At 33.5% G+C, this 15,956-nt stretch overlaps 1 protein-coding gene across 4 annotated transcripts; it reads right to left on the bottom strand.

Moving 5' to 3' along the window:
* Positions 1-4,285: 4,285 nt before the first annotated feature.
* Positions 4,286-15,593, bottom strand: si:dkey-18p12.4 (SPRY_PRY_C-I_1 domain-containing protein). Of its 4 annotated transcripts, none has more exons than XM_046842483.1 (8): positions 12,436-12,550; positions 6,632-6,741; positions 6,428-6,475; positions 6,127-6,225; positions 5,796-5,847; positions 5,535-5,555; positions 5,415-5,441; positions 4,286-5,289 (listed from the first exon to the last, which is right to left on the bottom strand). In XM_046842483.1, the coding sequence occupies exons 1-8, from the start codon at positions 12,452-12,454 to the stop codon at positions 4,757-4,759; spliced, it is 909 nt and encodes a 302-aa protein (XP_046698439.1). In that variant the 5' UTR covers positions 12,455-12,550; the 3' UTR covers positions 4,286-4,756. The 4 variants fall into 4 exon arrangements, 2 of the variants coding, with proteins under 2 accessions (XP_046698439.1, XP_046698434.1); XM_046842478.1 differs by lacking the exon at positions 12,436-12,550 and adding an exon at positions 7,481-7,630; XR_006924796.1 differs by lacking the exons at positions 4,286-5,289; positions 5,415-5,441; positions 5,535-5,555; ... (2 more) ...; positions 6,428-6,475; positions 6,632-6,741 and adding exons at positions 9,978-10,125; positions 10,435-10,486; positions 10,593-10,716; ... (2 more) ...; positions 11,649-11,758; positions 15,570-15,593 and having other exon boundaries at positions 12,436-12,553.
* Between the last annotated feature and the right edge of the window lie 363 nt (positions 15,594-15,956).

Below are 15,956 nucleotides of genomic sequence, written 5' to 3'. Positions count from 1 at the left end.
TAGCATTGCCTTTTTGTCCCAGCTAATAGTCATGAATTATCAAAATGTATTGATTTATTTTTTATTAAGTTAATTAATTAAAAAGTTATTTACTGTACTTACATACTATTTCTACTACTACTACTACCACTACAAAATATAAACAAATAATAATTATAACAATAACAATAACAATAATAATAATAATAATAATAATAATAATAATAATAATATGTTCGTTTACTTTTTAACTTTTTTTTTAAATAACAATTTTTATTTATATATTGGATTAGGTGATTTTTGTCCATTTACATGCCATCTAGGCGAAAACCTGATTTTAAAAGAAATTACAGTTTACTGATGACACAAAACAGGTGACAAATTGCATGAAAAAGTATTGTGTGTTATTAATGTGTTTGGTCATCATGAGCTCCCTCGGAGCTTCAGAGTGCCTTGGCATTGATTCTGTAAGACTCTGGAACTGTGCTGAAGGGGATGAACATCGATTTTAGAAAAACATACTCAGATACTCGGTTGCTGTTTTGATGATGGAGTGCTCTGTCTAAATTGTCACTGCAGAATTTCTGAGAGGTATTCAGTTGCATCAAGATCTGATGAATTTGAAGTTTACAGTATATCATTTACATCATTTGTATACCATCTGGTACAGATTTGGAGTAACTGGTGGACAAGTGACACAAACCCTTTCAAATGCAGCAGAATAACAGACACCAGTATGCTTTTCATTTATTTATATATATATTTCTGTATATAAGATATCAGTTCATCTTCTTCAAATTCACTGTTATACCATTGAAAAGCAATCAACACAATAGACCTCTGATAGAAAATATTGCTTGCTGACTACAGCTTTGTTTTGTCAATGAATTTTACTTAGCTACTCAGTTTGCTTGTTAAGCCAGAAGTCACGTCGCCATCACATCCGTATGGCAAATCCTGACCCTTTGTGTTAGTAAAAATACTGCAGCCAGATCAGTGCTCAGGACTGCATGTTCACAGAAACTCACCCAGCTTTTCAAGTACAGTCAGTGCAATACAGACAAAATTATATTCAAGACTTGAATATTATTATCCATGGAACAAATGTGGAGGCAGAAACTGATTATTAACAATTGTAGTAACTCCTGAACATTTATCGACTGAAGATGAAAAAAACTTTAGATATAATTCAGTTCAACAAGCTAACTAGAGACTAATCAACTGACCACTTTCTAAAATGTTTTTACCAGATGATTTATGTCCTTACATTCCAATTATGTCAAAAGTTTATTCCTTAATAATAAATGCTAAAAATAAATTGAATACCTGGTCCAGTATGGATAAGTATCATGTTTTACCCCAACGCACTACTAATACCCACTAGAGGGTGCAGAACATTTAACACTTACTCAGACGGAGAACACAATTGCTGACAATGTGGTCTGAAAAAAAAAATTAGTCATGAACATTACAAGCAACAAGTGATATCTGATGACATCATGTGTTAGTATTTTTGGACTTTTTTTTTTTTTTTTGCTCTGACATTTTTTTGTAAAAATGTTCTTGCAAAAGTTCTTTTAAGTTTCCCTGTATGTTGTATGTGGGATGGGACATTCTTGGAGCTTATCATAGATAGCTATCGTCTGTCAGAGTTTCTGTGTAAATGAAAGTATAAAGACCATTTGCCTCTAAATGGAATTTAGAGAGAGAGAAAGATTTGTTGTTAGCTACTAACATGGAAAAACAATAATTTACATGAATTGTTTATTGTAAATGTTTGTATAATTTCATCTTTGTTGTGCTTTTAAGAGATTATGAATAAAAAAAGTTTGCTGTACTTTTTAAAAACTTTTAATATACATCGCAAATTAGCTTGGCTTGCATACTGTATTTATTCTATGTACTCTCTGTGTGTGTGTGTGTGTGTGTGTGTGTGTGTGTGTGTGTGTGTGTTGAATCTGTTTTTTTTTTCTAGTGCCTTTCTGAATATAAAGACCATGTATATTCGCATACCTCTAATAGAAAATGCAACTCTATAAAAATAGAAAAATGTCTGCGTTAAGTGTAAAACATTATCTCATTCACATCAGGTTGCACTACATGAAACACACTGTGTCTTGGTTTTTTTATAGACCTTTTTCTTAAGTATTTTTAAATCCTACATTTTCCCTGTCTATTGATATAAAAACTTTCAATAGCTTTTCCACTCTAACACAATCTACAGTATGAAGAAATAATATCTTCCTTGCAGTGTATTTATAATAAATGGTATTTATAATAAGAACGAGCCCTGTACATTTTTCCTGCCACATCGACTTGTCCAAAATAGCAGTGTGATTTGCATCCCAAGCACAAGTAAGATGATAAATAAACTGTCGCCACTGCTCATATAGTGCACTTAGTAATATTTGGTAGATAGCTTTCAATTTGGATATTTCTTGAAATGTTGATGAACATTTAGCGTTCATCACAACATTTCTAGAAATCTGGTCCAGTGTTCTAAAATGTTGTGTTACGCACTTTAATACTATTCAATATAACAATAAAAAACGTTGTGTTAAGAACTTTAATACTATTCAAAATAATAAAAAAAAATGAATAATTGGTTCTACATTTAATTGGTTTGTCAGAATTTTTGATTTTTTTTTTAACTGAAACTCAGGATTGGTTTTGACTGCTCTCAGCACACATGCAGCAAGTAAATAATGGTCAATAGCAGCACTAAAGACCATTTATCTTGCCTAATTATTTACTGATCATAACATTGTAATTGCAGGTATTGTTGTATACCAAAAAAAATAAAAAGGTTGCATGTGAATGCCAATATTCTCGAAAAAAAAAAAGAAAAAAGTTTTCATAGATACTACAGATAAAATAAAACACGTTGGTCTTCATTTTATGTTCAGATTTAGATCTTTCACTTGTTTTGCACCAACAATAATAAAACAGTCACAATCACTGAGATCACATTTTTCTTCATGATGATGTGATTGCAGGTGTCAGGGTTACGGAGTGACGGAAGCAAAAACCAGAGTAGTGAAAAGGAGGTACACAGAATCATGAAATAAACCAAAAAACGAGCAATAGTGACTGAAACTTAAAGGTAAATGGAATGTCCTTTGGAAAGGGAGATCTGTGCGGTCTCGGAGGGGTTGAGATCGCAACAGTGCTCACGGGCATGTAGATCATCTACGCAAGGAGTCCTGGAAAGTTCTCCCACATAAGCGAGTAGAACAGACAGTGGGTGAGTGAAGGTAAGGGGTTTATATAGGAGCTGGTGATGAGTGATGAATGAGCCCCAGGTGGGAGAGCGGAGGCAAGACATCGGCCGAAGGGGGCGTGGGAGGTGGATTCCTAACAGCAGGCTTCAATGCAATGCAATACTGTTAAATGATTGGCGGATTAGATAATGGCATTCATGAATAGTACAGGTATACATTTTTTGACCAAATACTTCATAGTTTTATATTAAAATAACATTTAGTTAAAAAAAATTATATACAGTATAAAATAAAAAGACCCAAAAGGTATGTTTTAATTCCAAATGACTTCAGAGGACACAATATTAGCTGTTTTTCGTTATATATATATATATATATATATATATATATATATATATATATATATATATATATATATATATATATATATATATACGTATTTATATATATATATATATATATATATATATATATATATATATATATATATATATATATATATATATTAACTCGCGACCGGTCTTGGTCCCTAACTCTCACTGTATGTATATATATATATATATATATATACACATACAGTGGAACCTCGAGCTCGTGAGGGTTAGGGACCAAGACCGGTCGCGAGTTCAGAATTTTCGCGACCTTTTGATACGCCCCTTCCAACCCAGTAAAACCCAAAGAACACTATACGAAATCGATGTAAATGAGTAAATAACAATATTTCACTCCATAACACTTAATTATTAGACAATTTTAATGAGATAATCCTTGATTAGAAATGTTAAAACTAGCGTTTTGAGCAGCTCGCGGTTGCTCACGAGCCGATCTGAACGAGAGTCGCCGGTCGGAATGAAAGTCGCGAGCATGCGAGGTCGCGAGCGCTGAGGTTCCACTGGATATATATATATATATAGAGAGAGAGAGAGAGAGAGAGAGAGAGAGAGAGAGAGAGAGAGAGAGATTTGTAAGTAATCTCTGTAGTAAATAATGTTTATTTAAGGTGTATAAAGAGACCTTAATGTATGTGTTAGCATTAAGAACTTATTAACAGATACATTTACATTTCAAATATGTCATGAGTCTTCCAACATCATATTTTTTTTATTTCTTTTGTTATAAATCTTCCATTTGGATATTAGTATTTTCTTCAAAAACACTACTATCACCCATTGGAGGCTACAGGACATTTTTTAAATTTACAATTTACAAAGCATGCTGATTGTAGTGTGTTTATTCAGAATAAAGTCAAGCCAAGAAGCTTTCATTGTGATTTCTACATATAGCTGATAGAGTACACAGTGAAATGAGACAACATTCCTCCAGAACCCTGGTGCTACATTATACTAAATTTACAGAGAGCCTTGTGCAGAGTGACTTTACAATTATTTCCATTATTATTTGCAAATTACATTTATGAAATTATTTACAGCATTTATTTACAATAATGCACAATATTGCATGCTTGACAAAAATGGTAGGTTTGGGTTCCCCCTACCAGTTAATGTTTATGATGTCAGCTTGTCCCCTATAGTTAAATTTACATTTAAAAGTGAAATTTAGATAATCCTCAAAGGTTTTTCTGTCTCCACAGTTCCAAACACAGGGTAAACTGTCTCTCTAAATTCTTCTTTAAATGTGTAAATATGTTTTCTATTCTCTGCATTATAGAAAGTAAGCTTCCCTTCTTCATAATCCAGATGTTCTCCTATTTTAGAAGGTGGTGCCTGATTGAGTTTAGTGACTGGTTCAGTCAGAGCCATGAGACGGCAAAACTGCAGACGCAGAGTCCAATATCCTGTAGCTGTGTTTAGTTTACTAAAGCCATTGCGTGGAGCAGACTCTTTCACTACACCTATTCTCCAATCATTTTTCCCCTTTACATCTACCTCCCAGTAATGCTTGCCTTTGTTGTAACCCTCTTTAGCTTGGACACATGTCCAGGCATTATACTGATGTTTGTATTTTTTTTGGTATTCATCATGATTCCGTTTGGACTGAAACTCTCTTTGGGTCTCTGTTCTCAAAGAGCGTCCATCGAAAGACAGCACAAGAGAGGGATTTGCAGTTTTTGGATCCAGAATCACATTGGCTGGGACGGGCAAACAATAATGCAACAGTGTTAATGCTAGTATTTTTAGAAAAAACTTCAGTTGGTGTTCAAATATCATGAAGATACGCAGGTTTTTTGCATAATGGAAAGTTCAAATGCAATACCTGATGTATTTTTGAGGATTTTCCATTCTAAAAAAAGAAACATATTCATCATAATTGTTAATACAGTGGTTCAATCAGCTGTGTTAAACATTGAAATCTTATGTTACAATTAGTACTGACCTTTCTTGGAAATTGAACCAACTGGAAAATGAAAAAACGTGATTACACAAATTATTGACATAAATGATTAAATCAATTTAAACCCTGATAATTTCACAATGACAGTTCAGTTGACCAACTTTTTTATCCAGTGATGAAATAACACTCTATTTCAACTTCAAATCACAGAACTCCAAAATAACAAATGACATTACAGCTCCATCATTATGATTTCAGAAAATGTGAGCAACAAAGTGCTTTGAAAAAGACTTTTAATCTCACCTCTTTCTTCAGTAATATTTTCACTTCTAACAGACTGTTTTTGGCGTGGTGGCTGGAAAACAAAGAGGTAATTTTAGTACACACTGCAGAAGAACACATGAAAATTTGTAGGCTCTAGATGAAGAGAAATATATACATTGTCAATTTACTATGTGACATAAACAGCAAAAGGTGAATCATTTAAAGCTTGGGGAAACTTTTTTACATTCCCATGACAGTTTGTTAAATAGGAAGCTGTCAAATTGTTTTTCAGTGTTGTCAATCAGTCCCCCAACAACAATAAACCTGGTGAGCAAAGTGTAGTGAGTTTTAATGCAGTTAATTATTTTACCTGTTGCTTGAAACTTTCAGTTACTGTGAGGGATATTATAGACTCCAAAATTGAAGAATATAGTTGTTGTGGGTCATTTTTTGGTCTCTTTAAAGAGTTCTGAAAAAATGGAAAATGTTCACAATTTATTTTATTGTGCTAAATAAGAAAACAACAAACCAGTCAGATTATTCTAACACCAAAAAGCAGCACTATAATGTACACAATCATTTAACTGCTCTTAATGTTAGAACTGTTAGAAATTAGAATGAGTCAAGAATCACAAATAAAGTACAGAATTTTTTTTCCAAACTGAACTCACCTTAAAATTTGCAACAGCATACAATATCTTCTGATGTATAAACTTTGTCTAGAAAATAAATTGTAATAGTTTAGTTATAGTTGTATAAATTATATTTTTACTTTCTTGACATTCCAACCTTGTGTTTATTAAATATGATAAATGCATGTATGATTGTTGAATACTTAGTTTACAAATTATTTGTAGATTGTTACTGTTTATTACCAGGTTTGGTTTAATAAAAGGTTCTGATCTGCAGAGCCTTTTATTTTTCTTTTCTTTGCGTGGATTTCCCAGACTGGTTTGACTGAGGAAAGCCCCAATGCTGATTTCTTCTGTAAAAGATGACAGGACATTTTCTAGTCAAAAACTTGTTGAAGCTCTTATTACTCTATTATTATGTACATAAAAAGAGAAATAACACTGATTGTTGCCTCTGGTTGAAGAATAAACCCAGAATAAACAAAGAACAAGAACAGTGTGAGTGCGCTGCTAATATGTAGCTACTCATAAAAGTTACTCTAATACTGAAATGTATACTACAATTTCCCAAAATATGCTAAAAAAGTTTTCTGTAGACTGAAATAGATTCTAGTACTCATGCCTGCTAATCACACACTATTTACAAACTAATCAATCTAGAAATTATACAATCATACAAGATTAAGAACATTAACTTGACATAAAATAATAGACATTGCCAATAAGTTACATGTGCACACACAGACACACTCAAAGGTTTCTGTGCATAAGTCTCACACACTTGTTTTTGCTTCGTAATTTGATATCACAGTGTTGACATTTCAATGTTAAATAGGCAGTGGTCTGACCACGCAAGCTTCTTAACACTCTCTTAAATAGAAAGCTGCACAGTTTTGGTTCTCACAATCTGTTATTATTTGATGCATAGACTTAGAAATAAGAACAATATTCAAATTGCATGTGTTTGCTCTTTTAAAGTTTGCACAATTACAAGCAGTACAAATTATTTTTAACCATTTCTTTAGAGGTTTCCTCAGACTGTTTCTGCAGAGGAAATTAAAAAATAAAATCCTGTTTTTTTTTTTTTTTTACCTGTTGCTGACAAGGTCATGTTGGTCAGATGTAAAAATTTCCAAATTCATCCAGAATAAATGGCTACATGATTCAGAGCATTTTCAAAAAGTCTATTAGCTGCCAGAGTATGTCTAAATAAGATCAAAACATGCACTTGTTTTTCACATTCTGATGGAGGGTGTGGCTTATCTCTCTGAACATGACTCTTCTTGAAATGTGGACTTTTTACTGCTTTCACTTTTGCAAGCCCAAACATATTTATCATATTTGCATATACCTCTATTTTAAATCAGCAGGTTTTGCTTTTACAAAAAATGACACAAAGACAAATCATATGTAGGTGCAATACTGGCTGGTGCATAGAGATATTCATGATTCCCTTTACCTACAAAAAGCCCCAGTTCTGCTGAAGAAATGCAGCCTCAAAAATGATGCTGCCACCACCATGTTTTACAGTGAGCATGGAGTTCTTTGATGTTGTGTTATTTGATGTAATTTGCTCAAAGATATCCTTTACAGTTGTATCCTAAACATTTTATCTTGAACTTTACATGCTTTTCAAATGGTTTTGGATATACACTATATTGCCAAAAGTATTGGGTCACCTGACCTTTCCTGCTATATGTGGTTCTTTTCTAAACTGTTACCACAAAGCTGGAGACACTCAATTATACACGACGTCTTTAAATGCGCTATAATAAAATTTTACATTTACTTGAACTTTGAAACCCAAACCTGTTCCAGCATGGCAATGCCCCTGTGCACAAAGTGAGCACCTTGAACATATAGTTCACATGCTTTGGAGAGTAACATCTTGAGTGGCCTGCTATAGAGCTCTGATCTCATCCCTACTGAACTCCTTTGGTATGAATTGGAATGTTGACTGTAACCCAGGCCTCCTCACCTCACCCACATCAGTACCTGCCTTTCCTTGTGGTTAATGAACACAAATATCCATAAGCACACTCCAAAATCTATTCAAAATTTATTCTGGTAATCTTGACTATATTCTCGAGGAGCTAAAAATTTATTTTCGTAATATTTACTTTATTCTTCAGTGCTATGACTTTATTCTCGCAATTTCGAATTTATTCTCATAGTGATATGTAATAGTGATTTATTTTTTTATTATTATTATTTTTGTAATAAAGTTAAATCGTTTTTTACATGGAGTGTGGACTAATCGGTCATCACCAAGTATGATTTAAACTAGATGATTCAAATCGGTAAAATCCACTATCACTTGATCTCTTCTCTAGAATGCAGGAAATCACATATAGGAAGCAACTTAAATATGCCAGGAATTATGGCAGCACAGACAATGTTGCTGTTGGCATCTTAATAGTGTCCCGAAACAGTTTTCTCTGTCTTATCAGAGTTTCTTAACTGGATTCCTTAGTTGGCAGTTGGACCCAAACTACCAGACATTTAAGATAAGAAAGAAAGGTAAGACATGTGTGTGTGTGTGTGTGTGTGTGTGTGTGTGTGTGTGTGTGTGTGTGTGTGTGTGTGTGTGTGTGTGTGTGTGTGTGTGTGTGTGTGTGTGTGTGTGTCTGTTTATATGCAAATATAGGGATCTGTGTAATAAGTAGTAAATAATGTTCATTTAAGGTGTATGAAGCGACCTTAATGTATGTGTTAGCATTAAGAGCTCATTTACAAATACATTACATTTAAAATTTGTCCTAAGGGTCTTCCAACATCATATATTTTTATTTCTTTTGTAATAAATCTTCTATTTGGATATTTGTATTTGGTACTGTTACCCATTAGAGGGTGCAGGACATTTTCTGCTCTCTGTGAAAAGAATTTACAAAGTATGACGACTGTAGTGTTTATTCATAATAAAGTTAAATCAAGAAGCTTTTATTGGGATTTCTACCATATATAACTGACGGAGTACACAACGAAATGAGACAACTTTCCTCCAGAACCCTGGTGATACATTAAACAACATTTACAGATTTACTATTATTTACATTATAAATTGAAAATTAAATTGCAATTATTTACAGCATTTATTTACAATAATGCACAATATTGCATGCTTGACACAAATGGTAAGTTTGGGTTCCATTGATTATGATGTCAACTTGTCCCCTATAGTTAAATATACATTTAAAAGTGAAATTTAGATAATCCTCAAAGGTTTTTCTGTCTCCACAGTTCCAAACACAGGGTAAACTGTCTCTCTAAATTCTTCTTCAAATGTGTAAATATGTTTTCTATTCTTTGCATCATATAAAGTAAGCTTCCCTTCCTCATAGTCCAGATGTACTCCTATTTTAGAAGGTGGTGCCTGATTGAGTTTAGTGACTGGTTCAGTCAGAGCCATGAGACAGCAAAACTGCAGACGCAGAGTCCAATATCCTGTAGCTGTGTTTAGTTTACTAAAGCCATCGCGTGGAGCAGACTCTTTCACTACACCTATTCTCCAATCATTTTTCCCCTTTACATCTACCTCCCAGTAATGTTTGCCTTTGTTGTAACCCTCTTTGGCTTGGACACATGTCCAGGCATTATACTGATGTTTGTATTTTTTTTGGTATTCATGGTGATTCGTTTGGATTTAAACTCGCTGTGGGTCTCTGTTCTCACAGAGCGTCCATCTGAAGACAGCACAAGAGAGGGATTCGCAGTGTTTGGATCCAGAATCACATTGGCTGGAACGGACAAACAATAATGCAACAGTGTTAATGCTAGTATTAAAAAAAAAAACTTTGAATAAAAACATCAGTTGGTGTTCAAATATCATGTAGATACACAGGTGTTTTACATAATGGAAAGTTCACATGCAATACCTAATGGTTTTGTGAGGTTTTGCCATTCAAAAAAAAAAAATAATATTTTTTATCCAGTGACAAAAACTCTATTTCAACTTTAAATCACAGAACTCCAGAATAACAAATGCCATTACAGCCCCATCATTATGATTTCAGAAAATGTGAGCAACACAGTGCTTTTAATCTCACCTCTTTCTTTAGAAATATTTTCACTTTTAACAGACTGTTTATGGCGTGGTGTCTGGAATGACAAAGAGGTCATTTGATTACACACTGCAGAAGAACACATGAAAATTTTATCAAATTCATCACAGATCATATCTCCAATCACACATGACTGCTCTGACCTCACAGTTTTTTTTGTTGTAGGATTCCTATGATTTTACTTGTGTTGGGCATCTGTATTTTGTCTCCAGGTTTGGGAGAATCTTGCGACACAATAGTTTTCTCCTCTTTGAGAAATTGTAGGCTCTAGATGAAGAGAAATATATACATTGTCAATTTACTATGTGACATAAACAGCAACAAGTTAATCATTTAAAGCTCATAGAAACTTTTTTTACATTTTGTTTCCACGACAGTGTGTTCAAGAGGAAGCTGTCAAAAGGTTTTCAGTGTTGTAAACAACATAGAACATTAATTATCATATGACTATTCCATTATTATTATTTTGAATGTTTTCTTTTCATTTCCCCCCTGTAACAGCTATATACTATAATCTGACAACTGTACTTTGATCATGCTGAACATTTATAGTGGCTATAATTATTTTAATGGTTGTGTTATTGAAGCAGGAATCACCTTTGTATTTTCACCAACAAAATGACAACAAAAACCTGGTGAGCAAAGTGTATTAAGTTTTATTACAGTTAATTATTTTACCTGTTGCACTTGAAACTCTCAGTTACTGTGAGTAACTTTACAGACTCCACAATTGAAGAATATAGTTGTTGTGGGTCATTTTGTGGTCTCTTTAAAGAGTTCTGGAAAAATGGAAAATGTTCACAATTTATTTTATTGTGCTAAATAAGCAAACAACAAACCAGTCAGATTATTGTGACACCAAAAAGCATAACTATAATGTACACAATAATGTACCTTCTCTTAATGTTAGAACTGTTAGAAAAAGGAATGAGTCAAGAGTCAAGAATCACAAATAAAGTACAGAATTTCCTTTCCAAACTGAACTCACCTTAAAATTTGCCACAGCATACAATATCTTCTGACGTATAAACTTCGTCTAGAAAATAAATTGTAATAGTTTAATTATAGTTGATTAAATTATATTTTTACTTTCTTGACACGCCAAACTTATGTTTATTAAATATGATAAATGCATGTATGATGTGTTGGATACTTGTTGTTAGTTTACAAATTATTCGTAGATTGTTACTGTTTATTACCATTCTTGGTTTAAGAAAAGGTTCTGATCTGCAGAGCCTTTTATTTTTCTTTTCTTTGCGTGGATTTCCCAGACTGATTTGACTGAGGAAAGCCCCAATGCTGATTTCTTCTGTAAAAATTGACAGGACATTTTCTAGTCAAAAACTTGTTGAAGCTCTTATTACTCTATTATTATGTACATTAAAAGAGTAATAACACTGATTGTTGCCTCTGGGTGAAAACCCAGAATAAACAAAGAACAAGAAAAGTGTGTGTGTGCTGCTAATATGTAGCTACTCATAAAAGTTACTCTAATACTGAAATGTTTTTTTGTATACTAGAATGTCCCAAAATATTCTAAGTGGAAGTGAAACACTTCTTTTTCTGTGGACTGAAATAAATTCCAGTACTCATGCCTGCTAATCACACACTATTTACAAACTAATCAATCTAGAAATTACACAATCATACATAATTAAGAAAATTGAGAGCTTGACATAAAGTAATAGACATTGCCAACAAGTTACATGCATGCACACAGTGTTGACATTTGAATGGTAAACAGGAAGTGGTCTAACCATGCAAGCTTCTTAACACAAAGCTGCAGTTTTGGTTCTCACAATCTGTTATTATTTGATGCATAGACTTAGAAATAAGAAAGCTGCACAATATTCAAATTGCATGTGTTTGCATGTTTAAAGTTTGTACAATTACAAGCAGTACAAATTATTTTTTAACAATTTCTTTAGAGGTTTCCTCAGACTGTTTTTGCAAAGGAAATTGGAAAAGAAATCCTTTTTTTTTTACCTGTTGCTGACGAGGTCATGTTGGTCAGATGTAAAAATTTCCAAATTCATCCAGAAGAAAAGGCTACTTGATTCAGGGGATTTCAAAAAGTCCATAAGCATTAGCTGTGAGAGTATGTCTGAGAAAGATCAAAACATGCACTTTTACATTCTGATGGAGGGTGTGGCTTATCTCTCTGAACATGACTCTTCTTGAAATGTGGACTTTTTACTGCTTTCACTTTTGCAAGCCCAAACATATTTATGTTTGCACCTCTGTTTTAAATCAGCAGGTTTTGTTTTTACAAAAAAAAAAAAAAATGACACAAAGACAAATCATCTGTAGTTGCAATACTGGCAGGTGCATAGAGCTTTTCATGATTCCCTTCACTTACAGTTCTGCTGAAGAAATGCAGCCTCAAAGGATTCTGCCACCACCATGTTTTACAGTGAGTATGGTGTCCTTTGATGTGATGTTATTTGATGTCATTTGCCCATAGATACCTTTTACAAATGTAACCTAAGCATTTCAACTTGGTTTTGGATATACGCTACATTGCCAAAATGATTTGGTCACCTGAACTTTCCTGCTATATGTGGTTCTTTTTTCAAACTGTTACCAAAAAGCTGGAGGCACTTAATTGTACAGGATGTCTTTAAATGCACTATGATACAATTTTGCATTCACTTGAACCCAAACCTGTTCCAGCATGGCAATGCCCTTGTGCAAAAAATAGGCTCCTTGAACATATTGTTTGCATGCTTTGAAAATGAAGATCTTGAGTAACCTGCTATAGAGCTCTGATCTCATCCCTACTGAACACCTTTGGGATGAATTGGAAGGCTGACTGCACCCCAGATCTCCTCACCTCACCTACATCAGTACCTGCCTTTTGAATTACCCTTGTGGATGATAACACAAATATCCATAAGCACATTCCAAAATCTATTAAAATTTATTCTCTTAATCTTGACTTTATTCTTAGAATTTTTACTTTATTCTCGCAATTGCGACTTTATTCTCATAGCGCTATGTAATAGTGATTAATTTTTTATAATTATTATTTTTGTAATAAAGTTCATTTCTTTTTTATATGGAGTGTTGATTAATCGAGTTATCACCAAGTATGATTCAAACTAGATGATTCAAACCCGTATCGATAAAATCTACTATCGTTTGAACTCCACTCTAGAATGCAGGAAATCGCATATAGAAAGCAACCAAAATATGCACCAAAAATGTTGCTGTAGGCCTCTTAATAGCGTCCCTAAACAATTTTCTGTGAGTCTTATCAAAGTTTCTTAGTTGGTCAGAGGGTTAAGGGCCTTGCTTAAGGGCCTAGAAATTGGCAATACTGGGGTTTAAACCCCCAAACTTTCAAACAGCAACCCAGAGCCTTAACTACTGATCTACTTTTGGCATATTAATCCACAGGCCGCACATTTATACTTTTTACACCACCAGTATTATCTTCATAGTTTTTTCTCTTTATTTTTATTATTTTCAGCATTGTACATCAGTATTGAAACATCCAAACTATGAAAGAACATATATGGAATTATTTAGTAAACAAAAAACTGTCAAACAACTGAAAATATGTTTTATATTTTAAACTATCCAAAGTAGCTACAGTTAGCTTTGATGACAGCTTGGCACAATTATCGTATTTTTTTTATCAAGATTAAACCTGAAAATGGTTTCATTTCACAGTTGTGCCTTGTCAAGAGTTCATTTGGGACATTTCTTGCTTCTTAATATGCTTTAGACCATCAGTTGTCTTGTGAAGAGAAAAGGGTGTGTACAGAGTCAGTAGTTGTAGTAGAGCATTTACAACTAACTACTATTGTCTAAATACATATAATTGCAAGAAACACTAAGTTACAGTAAGTAGAGATAAAAGACAGTCCATCATTACTTTAAGAAACTACTTTAAGAAGTGCAGAAACATCAATCACTATGATGAATTTTAGGACCATCCCAGGACAGAAAGTCAGAAAGCTACCTCTGCTGCAGAGGATAAGTTTATTTCATTACCAGCCATAGAAACAACTAATTTACAGCACCTTAGATTAGAGCCCACATCAGGAGCAAAGTGGCAGACATATTTCAACACCAACTGTTCAGAGAATACTGCATAAGTCAGGTCAAACTGAAGCAAATAAACCATTACTTCAGGAGGACAAGCCGAAGAGGCTTGCTTATGCCAAGAAACACAAGGAATAACCAGCATGGCTACCAGAGTATTTTGCAGCGACATGCCATCCCATCTGGTTTGCACTTAGTTGGATCATCATTAAGGTTATTCTAGTCTTATGTAAGAGCTATTTGTTCAAGAAGGAGAGTGTTGGACTGTGCCATCAGATGGCCTTTCTCGCACAATCACCTGCTCTGAATTTAACTGAGATGGTTTAGGATGATTTGGACTGGAGATTAAAGGAAAAGCAGCAAACAAATAGTCAACACTTCTGAAAACTCTTTCAAGAGGTGACAACCTCTTTAGGCTGACTGAGAGAATACCAAGAGTGTGCAAATCTGTCATCAAAGCAATAGGTGGCTACTTTGAACAATTTAAAATATAAAATATTATGGGTTATTTAGCACATTTTAGTTAACTACATAATTCCATATTTGTTCGGTCATAATTTGAATGTTTTCAGTATTAATATACAATGATGAAAACCAACAATGTATATTAATAAATTTGACCAACATAACTGGACAATTGACTGCTTAACTGTTTGATGAAAAGGTATGTCTTATTTCTCCTTATTTCACCCAAAGTATCATTATTGCCCAAAGAACCATACAAAACAAACATGTTTTGGGTTTGTCACTGACTATTGTGTGTGTGTAGTTAAATTACTGCTGTCATTTGCAATTATAGGCAAGAAAGTGCTGAATTCATTATGAATTCTTATGAATTCATCCATTATTATGCTGACAAATCAATACACAATCACAAGAGAGCATAAACGAATTGGGACAAAACATATATTTTGTACACCCTTAAAAAAGAAAGAATGCACTTTTGACCTTAGATGCATCAAAAATGCCTGTAAGACCATTATGTCAAAACAAACATTCAAGAATAAACTATAGAGCAGCAGAAAGTAAGAGAAAAAGGTATTGAACTGCTTATCCAAAACATACAGTACCTCATCTTTTACCATGGGCATGAATCCACTACCACTGACACTGTTTCCTGTGTAGATCTGTGTAGTTATTTTAACTACTGAAGGCACAATGCCCAAAAAAACATAAAGAATATATATGTTTTGGGTTTGCTTACCAACATGTGTCACTGAATATTTTGTTTTGATATTACTTTAAGTGAAAATACTGTGTTTATTTGTACAGTGGTCATGCATAATGTCTCTTTTGTTTCGCTTACGCATATCTATTTTCATGAGCTGCATTTCCTTGTTCGGTATCAGTAGCTTCCTGGCACCAATGCGTTTATAGTTTTTTTTTATAGTTCTTATCTCAGTTACATGCACAGTAAGGAAGCAGGAAGAATATGATTAAAATTGAAGCTCAAATCA

This window comes from Silurus meridionalis, chromosome 3 (assembly GCF_014805685.1).
Source record: "Silurus meridionalis isolate SWU-2019-XX chromosome 3, ASM1480568v1, whole genome shotgun sequence".
NCBI classification, from domain to species: Eukaryota; Metazoa; Chordata; class Actinopteri; order Siluriformes; family Siluridae; genus Silurus; species Silurus meridionalis.
The sequence above is the reverse complement of the archived record's forward strand: the minus strand, read 5'-3'. Positions and strand labels throughout refer to the sequence as shown.